The sequence below is a fragment of the Falco peregrinus genome, chromosome 2, assembly GCF_023634155.1.
Source record: "Falco peregrinus isolate bFalPer1 chromosome 2, bFalPer1.pri, whole genome shotgun sequence".
NCBI lineage: Eukaryota > Metazoa > Chordata > Aves > Falconiformes > Falconidae > Falco > Falco peregrinus.
The window spans coordinates 42063056-42083903 of NC_073722.1; the positions used below are offsets into that span (position 1 = coordinate 42063056).

At 38.3% G+C, this 20848-nt stretch overlaps 1 protein-coding gene across 2 annotated transcripts in view; it reads left to right on the forward strand.

Moving 5' to 3' along the window:
• CTNNA2 (catenin alpha 2) overlaps nucleotides 1-20848 on the forward strand; it is a 513312-nt gene that overhangs the window by 114441 nt on the left and 378023 nt on the right. For both annotated transcript variants that reach the window (XM_055797148.1, XM_055797149.1), the window contains exon 4: nucleotides 18740-18906. In XM_055797148.1, the coding sequence (XP_055653123.1) occupies nucleotides 18740-18906 (167 nt within the window). The remainder of the gene's footprint in view (nucleotides 1-18739; nucleotides 18907-20848) is intronic.

Consider the following 20848-nt stretch of genomic DNA (forward strand, 5'->3'; position numbering starts at 1 on the left):
TATTTTATATCCCCTCACTTTATAAAATGTTTTAATCAAATAACACATGCTGCTTTCCTCTGAGAAATGTCAAATTTTACTGTTCTGATTGCTAGCTATCTTGTTCTCTCTCATTTTAGTTCCTTTATCAGAGATTAATACTCTTTAGGTCTGCAAGAAACAGCTGCTGTTTATATATGAAAGCTGGAGTAGGAGACCATTCTGTAGTGCCTATGGTATTTAGAATTATTTTTGTAACTACTAAAAATACAAGTCTGGACTCTCCACTGATTTTGATTTGTGATGTTTGCAAATCTCTTTCATCCATAATTTTTCCAAATTTGACTTTCAGAGCTGTGCTTGGCTTTTTTATTTGTTTGGTTTAGTTGCAGATAAATCAGTTTATAACCTTTGTTTATATTATTATGTGATTTCTACAGTATTTAATGAAACAAATGTTGTTTTTCTTCACAAAAATGTTCCAACCATATCTTCCTTTCACCTGTTTCTTATGGACCTTATGGTTTTAAATCACTTTTAATTTTATTACTTTATGTTGTTGTTTTATGGCTAACTTGCTAGATATCATTGTCCACAAACATGTGACTGAATTAAGCTACTGTTCAGTTAATATATTTTCCACTGGCTGAAACTGTTTCTGTTTTATACTTTCATTTTTCTTTTATCGTGCTCTTTCCCAGTTTTTGGAGAAGTAAGATTCCCATCCTCGGAGAAGTGAGGCAGGGGCCAGCAGACCTGCCTGGGGCTAGCGGGGGGCAGAGCTGGGCCTGTGGAGGAGCCGGGCTGACAGAGCCCCTGGGGCAGCAGCCCAGGGGCTGAGTGCTCCGGGCAGGCCGGGCGATCCGAGCAGGTGTGTGCTGGCGGTGGAGCTGGCCTTATGCTGAGCCAGGGGAGGGTTATATTGGGTGTGAGGGAACCTGTCTGCACTGAAAGGGCTGTCAGGCGCTGAACAGGCTGCCCGGGGATGGGAGGGAGTCACCATCCCCGGGGGTGTTAAAAACCATGTAGCTGTGGTGCTTGGGGACAGGGTTTAGTGGTAGCCTTGGTAGTGCTGAGTTAATGGTTGGACTCAATGGTCTTAAAGGTTTTTTTCAACCAGAACAATTCTATCATTCCCTCTTGCTTCTACATCTGAGAACACTTTCTGTGCAGAAAAACTATTTTTTCTGAGTATGTATAGCTAATAGAAAAATCTACTGTCGAGCATTAGAACTGTCCTTTCTAGACACCTGGGCATGGTAGAAATTATGTGGAGTTTATAGTATAACATTGAGGGGCAGGGAGGAGGAAGAGAGGTCAAAATTCCTTATGGATGCTATATGCTAGAAAATTAAAAGAAAGTTTCAAAGTCAGAGGAATGAGTTTCTGGAATAACACAGACATAGCAATAACAGAGGCAGAAGGAGGTGAGGCAGTTGTATGATAAATCTGTCAGTTGGTGATGAATACTGGAAAACTGTATGCTGTGATTGCAGTGGAAGCATGTAGGTAGACATGATGATCTAGGAATCCTTCTAGCCCTATGTTCCTGTACAGAGCATAATCTGGTTGAATGTTAAGGTTTATATGTGGCACTTACAAAGTATTTTTGGCTCATTTGTAATTCTGTCCAATGAATCATAGAATCATAGAATAGTTTGCATTGGAAGGGACCTCTACATGTCATTTATTCCAACCTCCCTGCAATAAGCAGGGGCATCTTCAACTACATAAGGTTCTCAGAGCCCCATCCACCCTGGCCTTCAATATTTCCAGGGATGGGGCACCTACCACCTCTCTGGGCAACCTGTGCCAGTGTTTCACTGCCCTCATCATAAGAAATTTTTTTTCCTTATATCTAGTCTGAATCTACTCTCTTTTACTTTGAAACCATTACTCCTTGTCCTATTGCAGCAAACCCTATGAAGAAACCTGTCCCATTCTTTCTTATAAGCCCACCTGAAATATTGAAAGGCTACAATATGGTCTTCCCAGAGCCTTCTCTCCAGGCTGAGCAAGCCCAGCTCTCAGCCTTTCCTCACAGCAGAGGTGTTCCATCCCTCTGATCTTTTTTGTGGCCCTCCTGTGGACCCACTCAAACAGTTCCATGTTTTTCATGTACTGAGGATTACAGAGCTGGATAAAGTATTTTCACAAGTGTGGAATAGAGGGGGTAGTATGATGTCCCTTGACTTGCCGACTTATGTGCAGCTTTTCATCCACCAGCACCTGAAAGTTGTTCTCATCAGGAGTGCTCTGAATCTTCTCAAACCCCAGCCTGTATTGATACCAGGGATTGCCCTGACCCAGGTGTAGGATGTTGTACTTAGCCTTGTTGAACCTCATGAGTTTCACATGAGCCCACTTCTCAAGCTTATTCAGGGCCCTCAGATGTGTTAACTGCACCACTTGGTATGGTGTTGTATGGAAGCTTGCCGAGGGTGCATTTCATGTCACTGTCTGTGCCATTGTTGAAGATCTTAAACAGTACTAGTCCCAGCATGGACCCTTGAGGGACACCGCTCATTACTGATCTCCATGTGGACATTGACCTATTGACTGCTACCCTCTGATTTCTTGAGGCTGCATGGTAGGACAAACATTTTATTTTCTTTGTTCGTTTGTCTTTATTTCTACTTTCCTTTCCCCATTTCAGTTTTTTCTTTTTTCTTTTTTCCCTCTGCACGTTGCCTATGATTTTCCTGACTAATCTAATCTCTATTTTGTGTTTGCCTTAGTGAGTACTAAAGATGTGTGATTTGGGGATTATTTTTTGCTATTCAGTATGAAATGGAAATACTCAATTACTCTAAATATGCTAGTTTAAGTAGCAGAGATACTTTAGCTAGGCTAGCATAGAAATCTGTATGTACTAACAGACTTGCTGAAAAGTCCATCAAATAGATGCAGCTGTTGATTATTCCTGAAAGTTAAGCAGTTTTTACACCTCTTGTGTTTCTTAATAAACTTCTATAGTGACACCTATATAGAGAGCTCTTGCTAATGATTATTTCTTTGTGTTCTTGCTAAAAGATAGCGATAATCATATATTGTTTATGAACCTTTTACTATACAAAACATACTGATCTGCTTTTCTGTGTGTTGGTGGGGGCCTGTAGGTCGGCTTTGTGTTTTGATCTGTGCACCACAGTGTAATTTCACAGTATGAAGGTCAGGTATCTCTTTATCTCTCTGCACAGAAGCTTTTGCATTTTTTATACATTAATGGAATAAGTATATTTATATAAGGGGCTATGATGTTATATTAACACCTGTGTGTTATATGAATTCTGATTGAAACTGGCAATAAAGTATGAGGGTATTAAAATGTTACCAAGTCAAGTTTAGATGAAAGATTGCTGTAGTCTTTGAAAATTACCTTTTAATGTAATTCCCAATTTTGGAAAGATGGGCTTAATTTTCATTTGGGCATGATTTTAGAAATCCTTGACAAGTTCTTCTATGGTGTAAGAATAACTGCATTGGGTTTCAAATATAGGTTACCATAAATACTATGTGAACAGACAGTAAAAATGAAATAATTCTTTAAAAGTAAATTCTGTCCCCTGCTTGATGTAAAACCTGCAAGTGCTCTTTGTATTCTTTGTTGTCATCTTGCTCTTATCTTTTTGTGTTGTAAATCTATACCATAGATGTTATCTGTGCTGGTAACACTCCTTGGTGTACTTTTCTCCTCTCTTATGCTAACCTGTACTGGAGTACCTTTTTCAAATGTTGTATTTAAATTTTACCTGGTATTTTTCTGCCTTGGCCAAAACCCCCTGAATTGTCTAATATTAACATGTCCGTTCTGTTAATCCCAGTCAGGGTGTTGCAGAAAGGTGTGTTTTTGGGGTTTTTTTTGGTTGTTTTTGTTTTACTTTTAGCTGTGTTTGTTCCCCAGGTTTTTAATAATAATGTTAAGAATATGGTTTATGCCTCTACCATTTTCATAATCTGCCCATATGCTTTATCTCAGGGTCATCAGAAAGCTGGGTGATTGGCAGCAGCAATACCTCTTGTTATATTAATCCCCAAGCTATGGGGTGCTTGGACATGTGCTCTGTTCAGAGCCAGGTGGTCCCTGCTTCTCTTACTACTTCTGTCAAGTCATTCATGCATAGGAACTAAGTATCAGAAAAAGCATATATTAGCAGGGATATAAAAGTGACTCCTTAAAACAGTTAGTGAGCGGATCAATCCCCTAAACTGATCAGTCTCATCATTAGTCCTACCCACCTCCTCACAGTGGTTCCCTATGAGTTGACATTAGTAACTTGCTGGTCCTTCTGTTCTCAGGAGCTCATTGGGAATTTTTTATAAATTTATTAAGAAAACATGGCTTCCTGGAAAATATCAACCCTTTGAAATGGAAGTGTATCTCAAAAAAATATCAATTTCAGCCAAGTTTTTCACTGGGTAATTTTTTTTTTTGGTGTGATAATAGAGAATGATGGAACTGATTCTAATTATGATTTTAAACTTAGTTCACAGTGCCTAGGGCTTAGATATAATCTGATTGCTATCTTGCTTGGCTGTACAGTATTTGTAACCCTCTTCAAGCCCAAGACTGAAAGTAATATCCAGAACGATGGAATCCGTCTGCCTAATGGAGAATGCCATAGTGGTTTTCTTAGCGCACTTCCTTTCCTGTTAGAAAAGTGTGTGTGCTTTTCAAATATTGTTCCTTTCTATACCTGATAGGTTTCACACATATTTATTAATCACAATTCTCTTTACAATTCATACCTTGTTATGCAGAAACCCATTAAATGATTAAATTCAAGAATTGAATTGCTAGGAGTCACAGAAAAAGATTTTTCTTTGTCATTTAAATTTGCTTTAGTCCTTTTGTTACAATAATTATTTTAATATATTTACCATGCACAGTTCACCAAAAAGACAACTTTTCCTAGCAACTGCCACTGTAGTTATTTGAATAGTTTTGTCTTGCTTATGTGATGACATACTCATTTGAATGTGCTTCTTGTTTCAGTTCTGCAGCTATCTGGTAAAGAATGAAAAGCTTATTTTTAATTGGATATCTCAAATTTCTAGAGTAAGCATGGAAGCTGTGGAAAAACTACTAGCTGAACAAAGAAACAACAGGCTTCCTGCAGTGCTGAATCAATGTGTCCCGGTATCTTGCTGCATGGCAGAAATCTGTTCTGCTGGTAGCTGGAAGACAGCCTTGCCACTTTCAGTAGCTGAACTACCCCAACAAGCACACTCAGGTTTCCTTGGAAGGGTTATTATATTATTGTGTTCACTCCCAGCTGAGTATGAGAGCAAACTAGCTTGTGTACAGCCTTGGGCAATTAGGTTTATCAGGCCACTGGACCAAAGTAAGGAGAGAGCCAATTTGGCAACACAGACACTAATGGAGATAAAAAGAAACATTTTCCACATCTTCTGTGGAACATCAAAGTTCAGCTGTGTGGCTTTTGCCAGGATACAAATAAGGCCATGTTAGAAATCAGTTGTTTGAATTGTTTTAAATGTTCTTCTGTATTTATTGGTATCTTAAGAGGTCTAGTGTGTTTTCACGTTCCCTGTCACCAACCACAGTGCTGAACATCTAAAATGATCATGTTGATGTTCATGAACTCTGCAGTTCAGTGAAGGCTAATCACTTGTTTGGTTTATCCCTGAAGGATGTTAAACTGCAGAGTAGGTGAGAGCTGCAGACAAAGAGGGATTAGAAATGGTAATGTATTCTCACATCCAAAACAATTTATTTTTGAATTGAAATCTAATTAATGTTTTATTGTACCTAAGTGTATCAGTGATGTTTCAAATGAACCATTAATCTGACTATTAATTAGAAAAGTTCTCTCTAAAATGTAACATTTGTGAAATAATTGGTTTAGATTGCCATAGATATGTAACTAAATATCTTAAAGTTCTGTATTACTGGTATTTTATTGTCCCTTAGGAAACAAGTAGCTGGGTTAATTAAAATTACATATTTTAATGATCTATGTAGAGAATAATACGGTATGCTATTGGATCTAAATGTGAATATTGAATCAAAAATGTATACTAGCTTTAAGGATATGCACTGTGCTTTTAAACACATAGCGATTCATCTTCCATCACTCTATCTAAAGGTCAAATGTAAAGTGATTCAAATGTAAGTGAAGTGGATTGTCTGTATAAACAATTCCAGAGAGATGCAGATCTATAGCTGAAATGAAATGTGAAAACTACAGGCCAGATCATATAGGGACTTTCTGGCCTTGAAATATATTAATACAATGAGAAGTGGTAATTCTTCCACAGAGAAGAGAACAAAATCCCAAGTGCAAGTCAAAGAGGAATGAGTTTAGGTGAAATAGTAGTAAAGATTTAGAAGTATTGGGAAAGGGGAGATGAAGATTTAACAGTCATTCATGGGAAGGTTTAGAAATTCTGAATAGCATTTTTAATACATATTTATGTTAAGTATACAGCATTCTTCAGTATGAAAATACTCTACAAATTACTTTCCAAATTTTAACAAATGTCTATACAGTGTCAAATAGAGATTACTATTGAATTTAATATTTTCAGTAATTGAGAATGTATTTTAAAGTACTGTAAACAAAATGTTTTAAGGTATGGACTGAATAATCAGTATGATTGTATGGGTAGGAGGAATATAAACAGTGAGAAACCAACCGTCAAACACCAGATTTAGTTCATTATTCCTGAATCAGAAACTGGACTGTTGGCAAGTATACTGGAATGGACAGTAGGTGGTCCTACTCTGTATTTGGTGAATTGTTAGACAAGTCCAAAGGGGATAAAATTGCAGATCTTTACATCCTGAAGGGTTTGGGTTTGCTTGTTTTAATAATGAGACAGCATCCATGAGGAAAGGATTAAAAACCTGCTTATGTTATTTGATATACACCCTGTTAGCAATTATGGGTTATTCAGATCTGTCATATTATCATTTAGTATCATAACACTGTTCTATATGGAATCTGCAACTCAGTTTGGGTCTATACATTATTATAATTCAGAATAGCTTCATAACAACACTTTTGCTCTAATTACAAGGAGAGCACTCTAAAATACTTTAGTTAGGTCACAGATCAGTTGTCACATCTTTTTAATCTTGGGCATGTAAAACAAGAGACAGAACCTAAAAGAGATGGATTAATTAGACCACAGCTTTATTAATTTCTTCCATTTGAGAACTGCTCAGGAATAGTACATACAGTCAGGCTGTCATTATTTCCTTAATTATTTCCAGGTGTTTGGAGTATTGTCAGCAACCCCTACTGATCATAGATTGTTCTCTAGATTGCAGCTTTGTGCCCACCATCTTCTGTCTCTTAAAAAACACTTAAAGGCTTTGGAAAAATAGCAATTTCCTCAGCATATTAACTGTTAAGTGCTTTAGTCCGTTCCTTTCTTCATAGGTAGATGCTTACCTTGAAGTCTGCTTATGGTTCCAAAAGTTCCAGTTGACCAGCACAGCATGTTTGTGCACTGTTACAAAAAATGTGCCAGTAATCAACCTTGGTACCTCTCAGCCATGCCTTTACTCCTTTTCCCTGTATGCCATCCCCAGCTACTTCCACTAGGCTAAAATAGGAATTGCTTTTTCAAAGATATGGATCAGGAGGTACTTTCTTTACCCATGATAAGTCTATTCAATGATTTCCATATCAAATGGTGTATAAAAATTGACAGCTTTTTATGTGTGCCTATGAAGTGTATCTCTACAGGGCCTTTTTTGTAAACTACATGGAATCAAATTCATAGTTTGTTATTTAAATGCTATACATTTTACAGTTCTTTTTCAGTGTGTGTTCAGCCCATCATTCAGAGTTGACATAGTGAAGACAGCAGGAGTGTGTATGTGTGTGTTGGGCAAAGGGAACAATTATTGCTGCTCCCACTTAGTTGTGTATCATAAGAAAATTGGTTGAAGAAAGTACCTTCTTTTAGACAGGATTCTTGTTCTGTATCCATAAAACAAAGTGATTGTGCCTTAAGTTTTCAAGAAACTGAAAATTATATATTAGTCCTGAGGAAGCCATGATCAAACTATTTGTTTTGCTTTTGTCACTACTGTTACACGTTATGTGATTGCATCTGAAGACAAGAGGTGATAAGATCCATGGAGCTGATCGTTTTGAGCTCCAGTGTTAAGAACTTGTATGGTTTGGGTCTTGTTCCAGCACCTTTGTGGTACCAGCTGTAGCGCATGCTCCTGAAGTTGTTTGATATCTGGAGGAAGGAGAGATTTCACAGAATCACAGAGGCAGGAAGGGTCCTCTAGAGATAGTGTAGTTCAATGCCCTTCCTTAAAGCAGGGTCAGCTAGAGCAGGTTGCTCAGGGCTGTGTCCAGTCACATTTTGGATACCTCAACTGATGGAGACTCCCCAACCTCTCTGGGAAGCCTATTCTGGTTTTCAATCACTCTCACAATAAAAATAAAAATAAATAACGATAATTAAAAAAAATCATATATCCATTTCAATTTATGTCATTGCCTATTCTCCTTTTATTAGATATCACTGAGAGGAGCCTTGTTCTTCATTCCTTCCTGTCAGATATTTGTATGCATGGATAAGATCTCCCTGAGCTCTCCATCTCTCTCAGCCTGTCCTCATATGACAGATACTGTAATCCCTTAATTGTATAGTGGCCCTTTGTTGGTTTTTGACCCAGTATGCCCATGTCTCTTTTCTACTGAAGAACCCAGAACTGGACACAGCTCTCCAGGCATGGGCTCACCTGTTTGGAATAGAGAATGATCACCTTCCCAATGTTGTGGCAACACTGTTCCTAATGCAGCCCAGGGTGCTGTTAACCTTTGTTGCAAGGGTGCATTGCTAGTTCATGTTCATTTTATTATGCACCAGGATCCTGTCTTTCGGCTTGATGGCCCTTGTCATGTGCTAATGCCTGGGGTTACTCCTGCCCAGTCACAGCACTTTATATTTCCCATTATTTGGTCTCACTAAGTTTCAGTTTGCCTATTTCTCTGGGGTGTTGGGATCCTTCTGAATGGCAGCACAATCAGTTGGTATATCTGTCACCCCTCCAAGTCTTGTATCATTGGAAAACTTGCTCTCTGTCCCATCATATAGGTCACTGATGAAGAGGTTAAGCAGTCTTGGCTCCAGTATTAGCCCATGGGATACTCCACTAGTGACTTGCCTCCAGCTGAACTTGATGCCATTGATCACAAGCTAGACCAGAAGTTTGGCCAGCTTTCAATGCATCTCACTATCCACTTGGCAAGCTCACAGTTCATCATTTTGTCTATGAAGATATTACAGGAGATAGTGTGAAAAGTCTTACTAAAGTCAAGATATAAGCAACTTGATGTGGCACTTACGGACATGGTTTAGTGGTGGACTTGGCAATGTTAGGTTTATGGTTAGACTTCATGATCTTAAAGGTCTTTTCCTACCTAAATAATCAAATTTTATAACATTCCCCATTCTCCTTGTGTTCAAAGTCAGGTTGGACAGAACTCTGAGCAACCAGATCTAGTGAAAGATGTCCCTGCCTACGGCAGGGGGCTTGGACTACATTATTTTTAAAGGTTCCTTGCAACCCAAATCATGCTATGATTCCCCTTGCCATATCATTGGAGTTCCCTTTGTAAGTTAATACTGACTGTCCCAGATCACCTTCCTTTCCTTCATAAATTTGGAAATGGCTTCCAAGAGTATTTACTCCATGTTTTTTACAGCGATTGAAGTGAGGCTGACTGGCCTGTAGATCTCCGATTCTACTTTGTTTCCCTTCTCAAAGAGAGTAATGAAGCTACCCCAATCAATCACCACGATCTTTCAAAGATAATTGAGATTGAAGTGGGGCAGCTCCCTTGGCATCTGTGGGTGCACTCCATCAGGGCTCATGGACATCAGGGGTCACGGGCTCATGTACAGTGTGTTGCCATGGAAGACTTTTAGCCTCACTTTTGAAGGAAACATTTCTTTACTGTGCTGAGATTGTTAGATTCAAAGTAAAGGTGATTCTGAACAGCTGTACCTTCAAGGGCTCATTAGATCGCTTTAGGATTTGTGTTACAGAGAAAGCTGTTTTTCCAGTGTTTCTCTACAAATGGTCCCTCTTTCCTTTGAGGGACTTTCCTCAGTTTTAGAGTTCTGCTTTCCATTTAATGTTTTGAACATGTTAAAACAGTTGTGGCTGCCCAGGGAAGTGGTGGAGTCACCATCCCTGGAGGTACTTAAAAAACCTGTACGTGCAGTGCTTTAGGGACAGTTTAGTGGTGGCCTCGGCAGTGCTGGATTAATGGTTGGACTTGATATTAAAGGTCTTTTCCAAACTAAATGATTTTTTGGTTCTATAACTTAGGCATGTCCAGTCTATTTAAATGTTCCCTAATGAAGTGTAAGCCTGACTGCCTGCCGCCTTTCCCACTGCTCTCAGGAGCTTCGGATTCCCAAAGAGAAGTCTTACCAGTAAGGGCTTGTTATTTAACCATTTTATTGGTTTTGTAAATATTAGTAATATGTTACTCCACTTAATGTGGCCATACTGATATTTTTAAACAGCTTTTTGTCAGAATAGTTGTTTGTAAATCAAGTGCTATGGAAGCTCACATTTATGAAATGGTTAGTTTTTGTCAGTTACATCTGCAGGTTGTGTATTTTTTTGAAAAAAAAATAATCATATAATCATCCTTTAATTTCTCTTTAATATACATGCATAGATATGTATCTATATTTTTGTGTGTGTATCTGTCTTAAGAACATCATGGAATACTTACACATTCATGTTGTTTATTAACATTTTCCCTAGATACTGATATAATAAAAATGTTTTCTTTTCAGTTAAAAATAGGAAGCAATCAGCCTTATACTTTTTGGAAATACATTCAGAAAATATAAAATTTCTGAATGTATGTTTGTGTGTGTGTATAAAGGTTTTGAATATGTATCTTTATATAAAATTAGAGCAAACTATGTATAAATTTGTTGATTTTATCTGGTCTTCTTTCCCCACTCTTATGCTGATTTTCACTTCCAATATGTAGTAATTACTTAATGCCTTTCCAGTTGTTTGGGGCCGTATTTCATTGTAAGACTTAATGACGAGAAGCAGAAATTTGAATAGGATTCAGCATGAGATATGCAGTGGATTGTACATTCCTTTAGCCCTTTTGCCATACATTTTTTGGAATGTTCATCTTTTGGGTTGTACTGAATCATTCAGAATTTTGGTGATCTTTACAATCATCTGTTGATAGTTCTTTGCAGAAGTTAAGCTTGTAGTACTTGAATTACCTTACACAGATTACCAGGGGACTTGTATGTGTATGTGATTCTGGTCAAATAAATCTTTGACTACTCGTATATGAGTGCCTGAATTTAATATACAAAATGAAATGACATCTTGTATTGAGAATCTAAGGGAAAAGGGTTTTTTTGAGCATCAGGTTTAAGACTTCTTTCCTAGGTGCTGTAATTTTATTACAAGAAAGTGATTGAGTATGACTCAATCTAATCTTGCATTACCCCTCAAGGAAGGATAGATAGAGTAGGTCTGTCAGTTAAATACTATCAGAGCAAGCCAGCTGGTTTGATAGTGACGTTGAGAGATAATAGCTGCAGGTGTGAACCTTCTCAAACTGATGAGATCTCAGAACCTAAATAATAACTTTGAACACATCTTCTAGTTATTGCTCAAGCACAGGAAAGTGCCTTGTTGTGTGGCTGTTGTCAGATTCACAGAATCAGAGAATGGTTGAGGTTGGAAGGGATGCCTGGAGGTCACCTGGTCCACCCCCCCTGCTCAGGCAGGGCCACCCAGAGCCAGTTGCCCAGGACCACACCCAGACAGATTTTTAATCTCTCCAAAGAAAACAACTCCAAAACCTCCCTGGGCAACCTGTGCCAATGCTTGGTCACCCTCACAGTAAAAAAGTGGGTTTTGATCTTCAGAGGGACCCTCCTGTGTCTCAGTTTGTGCCCATAGTGTCTGGTCCTGCCACTGGGTACTACTGGCAAGAGCCTAGCTCTGTCCTCTTGGCACCCTCCCTGCAGGTGTTTATTAGTAGCTGTGCTACTGGTAATCATTAGAATTCAGAAATGAAGCTGAATTTCACTGTTAGGTTTTATGTTGGTGGTGGTTTCTTTGGGGTGTTTTTTTTTTTTGTTGTTTGGTTGTTTTTTGTTTTCATTTGGGCTTTTGGTTTTGTTTTCTTCCTTTTTTTTTTTTTTAATGATAAACATTTCCTATGTGGTTAATAGGGGATTTCTCCTCTGAATATTCTATGTTTTTTAAATCACTTTTAACCCAACTAAGACTCATCATTTACAAAATGTAAATTAAATGCACACTCTTTTCTCAAAGCAAGGTGCCAAGGAATTTGTGTATGGCTCTTAATAAGAAAGTGGCTGAATCTGTATGTCTCGCAAAACAGGTATACAAATCCTGCAAGGTATCAGGTGAAGTATTTCTCGTAGCTGCAACTGATATGACCTAGAAAGCTGCAGTTCTAATCAGATGTATTTCAGAAACATAATTGTTTCATAGGGCTGCTGTAATCATTACAGGAATGGATATTCTATGCAATAAGAGGAGACTGAAGGCATTAATCTGTCATGGCTCATTGCAAAAATGCATGAAGCAAAAAAAGGCACAATAGGAAGCACAGTGGAGGAAGGATACTTACTTAAATGGAAGGACAAATGGGGCATGAGAAGGAATGGCTATAAATTATCTAATAGTACAGTCAGTATGGCAATTAAATTGTCTCTAATGAAAAAAACCTGTCAGATTCTGGAGTTAGTTTGGAATGAGTTTCCTGCTTCCAGTAGGATTAATTGGGGTTAAATGTCTGAGCTGTTTCTAAGATGGAAGCTTGATAAGTTTATGAGTGTAGTTATTATCATACTAAAATTATTATTAATTATATTGTGACATGACTGTCTGCAGTGGCAAGGAAGCAGACCTGGTGACTCAAGATGTCTGTGCTGCTTGCATTGACCTAATTTTCACTGAAAGTAATTTAATATAGATTACAGAATAACTTCAAATTAATTTGGAAATAAATGGATAACTGGAAGTAGGATTGGCTTTTTCCAGATAAAAAGGTTTCTCTGAAAAATAATTTGAGTAGCTGTAGCTCCAACATTACCTTTGGCCTAAGGTTTGATACCATTGCTGTACAAAGATAAAAATATGTTAATTAGCACTGAGATAGACTTCCTCCTCCGTAACCCCTAGTTTTCTAGGTTATTAGATCTTAAATTGGGAACTAGTAGTTCTTTATTAAACAACCTGCTATGAACTTCTATATTAATACTTTTTTGATTTGCTGAGTTTTTATGTGTATTAAGTACCTGCTGCTTAATTATTTCAGAGAAGATTTATTTCACCTAACTTGAGCTTTCTAAGCTTAAATAACTAATCCAAACATTTTAATCCTTTTTTTGACTCTCCATATATTTTTCCCTCTGTCCAGCAGTGTTGATTTTCAAATATATTTGCTACTGCTATCTCCTTGGGTAGTCAAACCTAAGAAGAAAATTTTCCAGCTTGTTTTCCTGGTGCGCTGGCAAATTATCAAATATTATTTCCTTCTTTCATAGTTCAATATTATTTATTTTTATCTGAAGCTGCAGACTGGTTATTTGACAGAAAATGGTAAAAACTCCTTAGGACCAAAGTAGAAGTTAAATATTTTGCAAGCATCCTCTTCCACAATCCAAAGCTTTCTTTGGCTGCCATTTCATTCTGGATATACCTGGAGTTCATGTACCTTCACATACAAAAGTGTTGCTGCTGCATGCTCAGAATCACTTCCATCTCATCTGCATCCAACTTAGAACTTATATGAGAGAAAACCTTGCTGGGCTTTTCACACAGTTGTATGCATCCCCTTGGGTTCAAATCAGCTACATAGGTTCTAAGTGCATGCTGTATCAAACTTTCTAAAAAAAGCTGTGATAGTTGTTTTTCTTTAAAAAGTAACTGAAAGGGAGGTGATGCTTTCCCAATTCTTACACTGATTAGATGAATCCAGTCTTCCATAGTTGGATCACATTACCAGATTAGGAAATTCAAATCTAACCCTTGCCAACATCCTAGACTCTAAGCTATTATGTGGTCGCTCTCAGCCTCTCCTTTTACGTAGAATATTTTGAGTTACTGACTCAATAATAATAATAACAATAGAAAGATTTGTGGAAATTTAATTCCCAATTTTTAGCACCCTCTCAGTCATGAGTTGTTGATAATTTTTTCCAATACCTGCTTGAATTAAAATATGTGTCAGAAAATTCTTTATGGCTTCAGAGTTCCTTGCTCCTGGTTTCAGTGGTTTTTTTGGCACATGGGTAAAATGCAAAGGAACACAGGTACAGCGATCTTTGGTCCTCCTCTGCAGAAACCTTATGGTTTCTCTGCAGAGACCAGGTACCTAGATGCTGAGCAACACAACATTTAAGCATGTTTAGATTTTTTTTTCTGTTTATCTGACAATGGTCACTTGTTCATTGTCTCTTAAGAAATCTTTTGAGAGTTTCGGTAACCTTACAGAAATCCAAGAAAAGTATGCAGCCTTAGAAATGAGCATTTTTCTACTGAAATTAGCTATTATCAGCTTATCATCCAAGATACACTACACACAAATTATAGTAAGTACACACAGTCATAATGGTAATATAATAAGGAAAAGAGTTCTGATGGGAATTATCCACTGTGACTGTCTTAAGTCTCTCCCTCACTATTTGCCTGACCTTATGGGAAGTTATGCCATCTGGGATTTTTATTTTTTTTAATGCTGTTATAATGGTCTTAAAAGAATGTAAATGTGCTTTGATTTCACATTATAAGTACTTTCTTTCTGAGTTTCTATGCTGGAGACAAACAGGATTTATTTTTTATTTTTTAATAATAGCAAATTTTGGAATAATATAAAATCTCCTTTGAAATGATGTTTGCTCCTTTTTCAAACTGATTTCCCAGGGAAATAAGGCTTGTATAATTGTTGATCTGTTGACAATTCCTAGTATATTTAAATTACTGTCCAGTTTCAACCTATGCATAAAAATCTCAACATAATTTAAAAAGTAAAAAAAAAAAAAAAAAATCAAGAAGGGGAGAAGACAACAAAATAAAACCTCAGACTTGTGTTCACACCAAGACAGGTAAAATTCCACATTGTCTTTGCCACTAGCTGGCTGGTAGGGCAATGTGTGTGTTGTCCTGGCAAGGCAGAGTACATGCTATTTCTCTCTCATTGAAAGTGTCATGGAGAAAATACAGAGTGGGTTTTCAGGTAGTATAGTAGCAGAATAGGTGAAAATGAACACGAACCTATTAATTCATCTGCGGAGGCACAAAGTATTCTATGAATTAATTTGTGGTTTGAAAAGAAGATTGTAACAGCCAAGCTGAAATACAGAATCTTTTGAAAATTTAAGATACATTTAGAGAATGCTGATTTTTTTGTTTTTTAAAAACAGCTTGCATGCAGAGCTTTCTTTCGGCAAATGGTAACAGTACAAAACTAAGTCAGTAGCTTGTCTTAAAAAATGAGTTTTTGTTTGGCATAGCCACAGTGTAATTCCAAGTAATATATCAATGGGATTGTGCTCCATAGATAGGCTGGGTTATTTGAAATACTTTTAACAAGTCTATAGAGCAGAACACAATACCTTTTGGAGATACCCAAGCTAGTTAGTAAAGCTGCATAACAGCAGGGCAGCCCTACGCAGCTACACTAGCTTGGATCTTGAGTCATCAGTGTGGCACAGTCTAACCTAATTAGTGCTGGCTCTGAGCAAGACTCATCAGCTGGTACATGACAGGGTGCAGATACAGCTGAGTTGTTCCTGTCTGTGGAGACAGTGAGCGCCTAGGATTTGGGTTTAGAGGTTTCTATACTGGGTTGTTTTCCATAGTCTTTTGAAGTGCTTTAAAATACACAGCCATGTTTTTCTCATAATAACATCTCTGAATTTCTATTTTTAATGTATAATTTTTTTTTCCTGTTTCTTGCATTGTGAAGGAAGATGATGCATTTTTAGTTCATTATTTTTCTGCTGACACTGTTAAGTAAGGTGGTGTAATCACCCATTTCCTACAAGCATAAAGTTAGACAGCAAGTGATGCATGTTTTCCCTGTTGCTTAGAATAACATGCTACTAGTTTGTATCAGCTCTTAAAGATTGGGGCTTACTCAAAACCATTCTAATAGCCTTCTTGAATTAGTGAACTTTTCTGGAGGCCTCAGCATTTAATATTCAGTTCTTCATTCTGGTCAATTCATCCTTGATGTTCTCATCACAATTAGGAGTCAGTTGGCTTTGACTTCTGTTGTTACAGCAAATGCTTACAGTATATTTATTAGTATATATATTCAGATTTTTGTCTTAGTTACAGGTCCAGGTTCCTGTTCCTACATCTAGAACCATACTGTTTTACGAGTAACTTTTGAACTACAAATGCATCATTCTGTTTTCTTAATGATTATTGAAAAAAGTAATTAATGTGTCTGGAATTGTTTTGGAAAATTATGGACTGATATATGTTCTACGTTTCTGTGTGGTCTGTGTTCTATATTACTGCTTTTCTGGTGGTTACAAAAAAAGAAACATCCTGTGGCACAACGCCCTTCACAGTCTTCTGTGAGTCATATATGAAAGGAAAAGATATGTGCCATTCTTTTTCAGTTACCACTGCATTAAACTATTAGTTTATTTGATTTCCAGAGGTGTGCTATTTATTTTTCATTTGCTAAGTCTTTCTTACATATCAGAATTTACCTGATTTCCTTGTGATGTTCACCACATTTGCCTGTAATTTAATGTAATGTTTCCTTTTTGGTTGAGCTTCATGTTCTGTGTTGGCTTAAAATAAGTTATCAAATCACTGAAAGACGGTTATGATTTAAAAATAAATAAATTATGGCCAATTATGCAATTTATTCCTTGTGACTATGGCGGGGTGGAATTGTTCCTGCTTCCTGATTTCAAGGTCTTTGCCATTGGTATCTTGCCTACTTCTCTGAATGCACTGCACTGTCCCTGGCTCACCCTTTCCAATCCGATATTTCCCTCAGTTTCTCCCTGTCCTCCTTTTCCTACTATATTCTAACTTATTCTGTTCCATAACAAGCACTATTTCCTATAGTAGTTGAAAGCTGTTAGATCTCATCTTTACAAAAAGAATAGAAGCCCTTTCAGTGCTGGGAGCATTAAGAAAGAATGAAAAGTACTTAGTGCTTTTTAGCAGATGGAAGTATTAGTAAATTTCATCCTTTAAAATCTTGATTTAGTTACCAAGTACCATGTTGAATAAGATGTTTGTTGCTGGAATTGAAGAGGAATAATGTGCTGAGGCACCAGCATGTTTCACTTGTGATACAAGACAGTTGCGCTGTCCAGGAAGATGCAGCAATAGAGATATCTGGGTGTTTTGGGATGGTGAATAGGTAGAGTCGGTAGAGGACATTGGGTGGTAAAATCACAGCAGTGATGGTCATAAAGGGAACCATGAGGGTCCCCAGGGCTGAGTGCCGGACCCTGCCCCTGGGTCACACCAGCCCCCGGCAGCTGCGGGCTGGGGGCAGGGGGCTGGGAACTGCCCGGCGGGACAGGGCCCGGGGGGGCTGGGCGGCAGCGGCTGGGCATGAGCCCCCAGCGTGCCCAGGTGGCCCAGGAGGCCAGCAGCGTCCCGGCCGGTGTCCGAAACGGTGTGGCCGGCAGGGCCGGGGCAGCGCCCGTCCCCCTGCCCTGGGCACTGGTGGGGCCGCCCCGCGGGGCCTGGGCTCAGCGTTGGGCCCCTCACGGCCAGACAGACACTGAGGGGCTGGAGCGTGTCCAGAGCCGGGCAGGGGCTGGGGCAGGGGCTGGGGCACCAGCCTGGGGGGGCGGGGGGGTCAGCCTGGAGAGAAGGGGGCTGGGGGGGACCCGGTGGCTCTGCAACGGCCTGGCAGGAGGCTGTAGCCAGGGGGGTCGGTCTCTGCTCCCCAGGAACCAGCGACAGGACGAGAGCAAACGGCCTCACGTTGCGCCAGGGGAGGGTGAGATTGGGTGTGAGGGAGCATTCTGCACCGAGAGGGCTGGCAGGCGCTGGCACAGGCTGCCCAGGGGCAGGCGGGAGTCACTGTCCCTGGAGGTGTTCAAAAACCATGTAGCTGTGGCACTTGGGGAGATGGTTTAGTGGTGGCCTTGACAGTGCTACGTTAACGGTTGGACTCGATGGTCTTAAAGGTCTTACCCAACCTAAACAATTCTATGATTCTATGATTGGGTGAGCGGGGGGAGGAAATTAATAGGAGTGATAGCTCTTCCAGGTGGATGAGAGCAGAGTGAGTATCTGAGCAAGGGGGCAAGGACTGAGGAGCAGAAGCGAGCAGTTTGAAGGCAGAATTGTAGAGAGGTACAGTTAGGCTAATACAGCTGGAGTGCTATGTCCCATCCTCCCTACCAGTGCATGTGAGCTCTCTATTTCTGTAACACACGCTGCTGGTTTTCTTATGCTGTGCTGGTTGCACCCAAGCAACCTGTCTTGGTGTTTTGGTTGCCTTTTTAGTTGTTACAGGTGGCTGCTCTAGAACAAAAAAAGGCAGAGAGTATTGAGGCAGTTGCTACAAATTTAAAAAATATCTTTCTCCTGAGGAATTCAATATTTAGTAACTACACCATTAATTCTTTTCTGACAGCAGTTAGTTTATTTAGCGAGTTGTTTATACTGTCTTTAAGAAAATAGAAGTGTACAACTTATCTTTCATGACTTTTTTCCCACCCCCACCCCCCACCCCAATTCTAGGAGAAACAATGAGAATTGCCTCTTCGGAGTTTGCTGATGACCCATGCTCCTCAGTAAAACGAGGCACCATGGTGCGGGCTGCTCGTGCCTTGCTTTCTGCTGTCACTCGCTTACTCATCCTGGCTGATATGGCTGATGTCATGAGGCTTCTATCACATCTGAAAATTGTATGCATTTTTAATATTCTGTATTGGTTTTGCATGTTTTTTGTGTGTAGAAAAATAGGGAATAACTCAGTAATGGGTATCACTGTTCATATTTCTTACTGTTTCACTGCTTTTTCTTAAAGTGCTGATAAAAAGGTAGGAGATAACACATTTCTACATTAGTCTGAATTATTTTCTAATTTTGCAGAAAAATAACTTTTGAGGAGTTAAAGTTCTTAAATATTTTCAGTGACTGGACTAATACTGCTGTTAAGCAGCTCTCTGAACAAAACAGGTACATTTACCTAACTCACCTCACATCTTAACTCCGGTGGCTTGCTACCTCGGTACTTGTCGAGTATTGCTATCTTGTGGTAAAGTTTAGGTATTACAGTTGTTCTACTTTTTTTCCCTGCACGACTTCTGCATGTATCAAAAGATTGGATCTTTAATTTGGAGTGAGACAATCGTACAAGTGTCTTAATCAGTCATCAAAAAGAGAGACAAAATAAAGAGGAATTAAAGATTGCCAGATAATTTGGTGTAGATTTATATTCACTTTTGGTTGCTGCCATTCCCGTTTCTATACAAGAATATTAAAACTTTGCAGTTGAAACTGGGAAATGTTTATTTTATTTATTTTTGCTAGTTATTAGACTATTTCACTTTTATTGCCTAAATAAAGAAACAAAAAAATCTGAAACAAAACAAAAATTTGCAGAAAATTACATATAGAGTATTTAAAGCCAGCAGATTACATGTGTGAGTTTAGCAGAGGGGATGAAGAGTTATTTCTTTTTAATAACTGTCCAGAAAGGGTTTTTTTGTTGTTGGTTTTGATTTTGTGTGTGTGTGTTGGGTTTTTTTGTTTGTTTTTTTTTTTTTATTTGTCTTTTTAGCAGGGTAATTGTACAACAGTGCTATGTTGTGGAAAAAAACAATGAGAACCCTTCAACTTGCAAACTGTGCAGATAACTTCAACAGTTTGAAAACAGTTTTTATAATGAAAAACAGATTTTTCTGCACAGAGTCTAGTGAGCTCTGCTCTAATGAACAAAGTGCTGCTCTCGTGTCAGCATGGGGCTCTGATTATGTGCAGTGTAAGCATTGTCTCTCGAATATGCTTTTAATTTTTCTCCACTATAATAGTCCACGCAATTGTAATTCAAATAGTCTTTTGCTAGTGAGGCTAACACTTCAATATTATAAACAACAGTTTTCTTCTAAACAGTATGATTAAAATTTAGATTCAAGCTCTTTCATAGGCTCTGAGAAATACTGTTATCACATCTGAGATTTCTTCCTTCTGTTATAGCAGTGTACTATGTTATGTAAAACACAAATGTCCAATACTGTTTTATAAGTGGGTGTGTTTACTTACACAGTTTACGCCCTAGATTTGCGAGGGCAGTGTATGGCAGTGTGGTTTGTAATCTCTGTGTTTATCAGATGTTATTATGAATGCTGTTTCCAAGAAACCAGGCATTTCTGGTTGTTTTCAGCAAAATTCAACTTAAGGACCTTACATTTGTTTTTAATTTTTGGTTGGTGTGGGTTTTTTTAGCATTTTAATTTCTGTTAGGTTAAAAAGGGTAATTAATTTCTGAAGATAAACTGTATAAATATTTTTCTCTTACCATTCTATAACGCTAACTAGTTTTAGATGGGAAAAAAAATGAAATTACTAAGAAAGAAAAAAAGTGTTGGTATTTTACAAAATTGGCAAAAGAACAGCACTCATTTTGACTCTAAGGTAACATGCAAAGACAAATATAAGTTAAACATAAAAATAATAAACTAAAATAATTCTGCATGTCAAAATTATGAAGCCTGATTTATATGGAAATGTACTGTAATCAGTTTTCACTGAAAGCATGTCAGAGACTTCTTAGGAAATAATGCATTTTAATTATGTTTTAGAGTGAATATAGGCAGATATTTTCTGGAAGGATACTTGGTTATT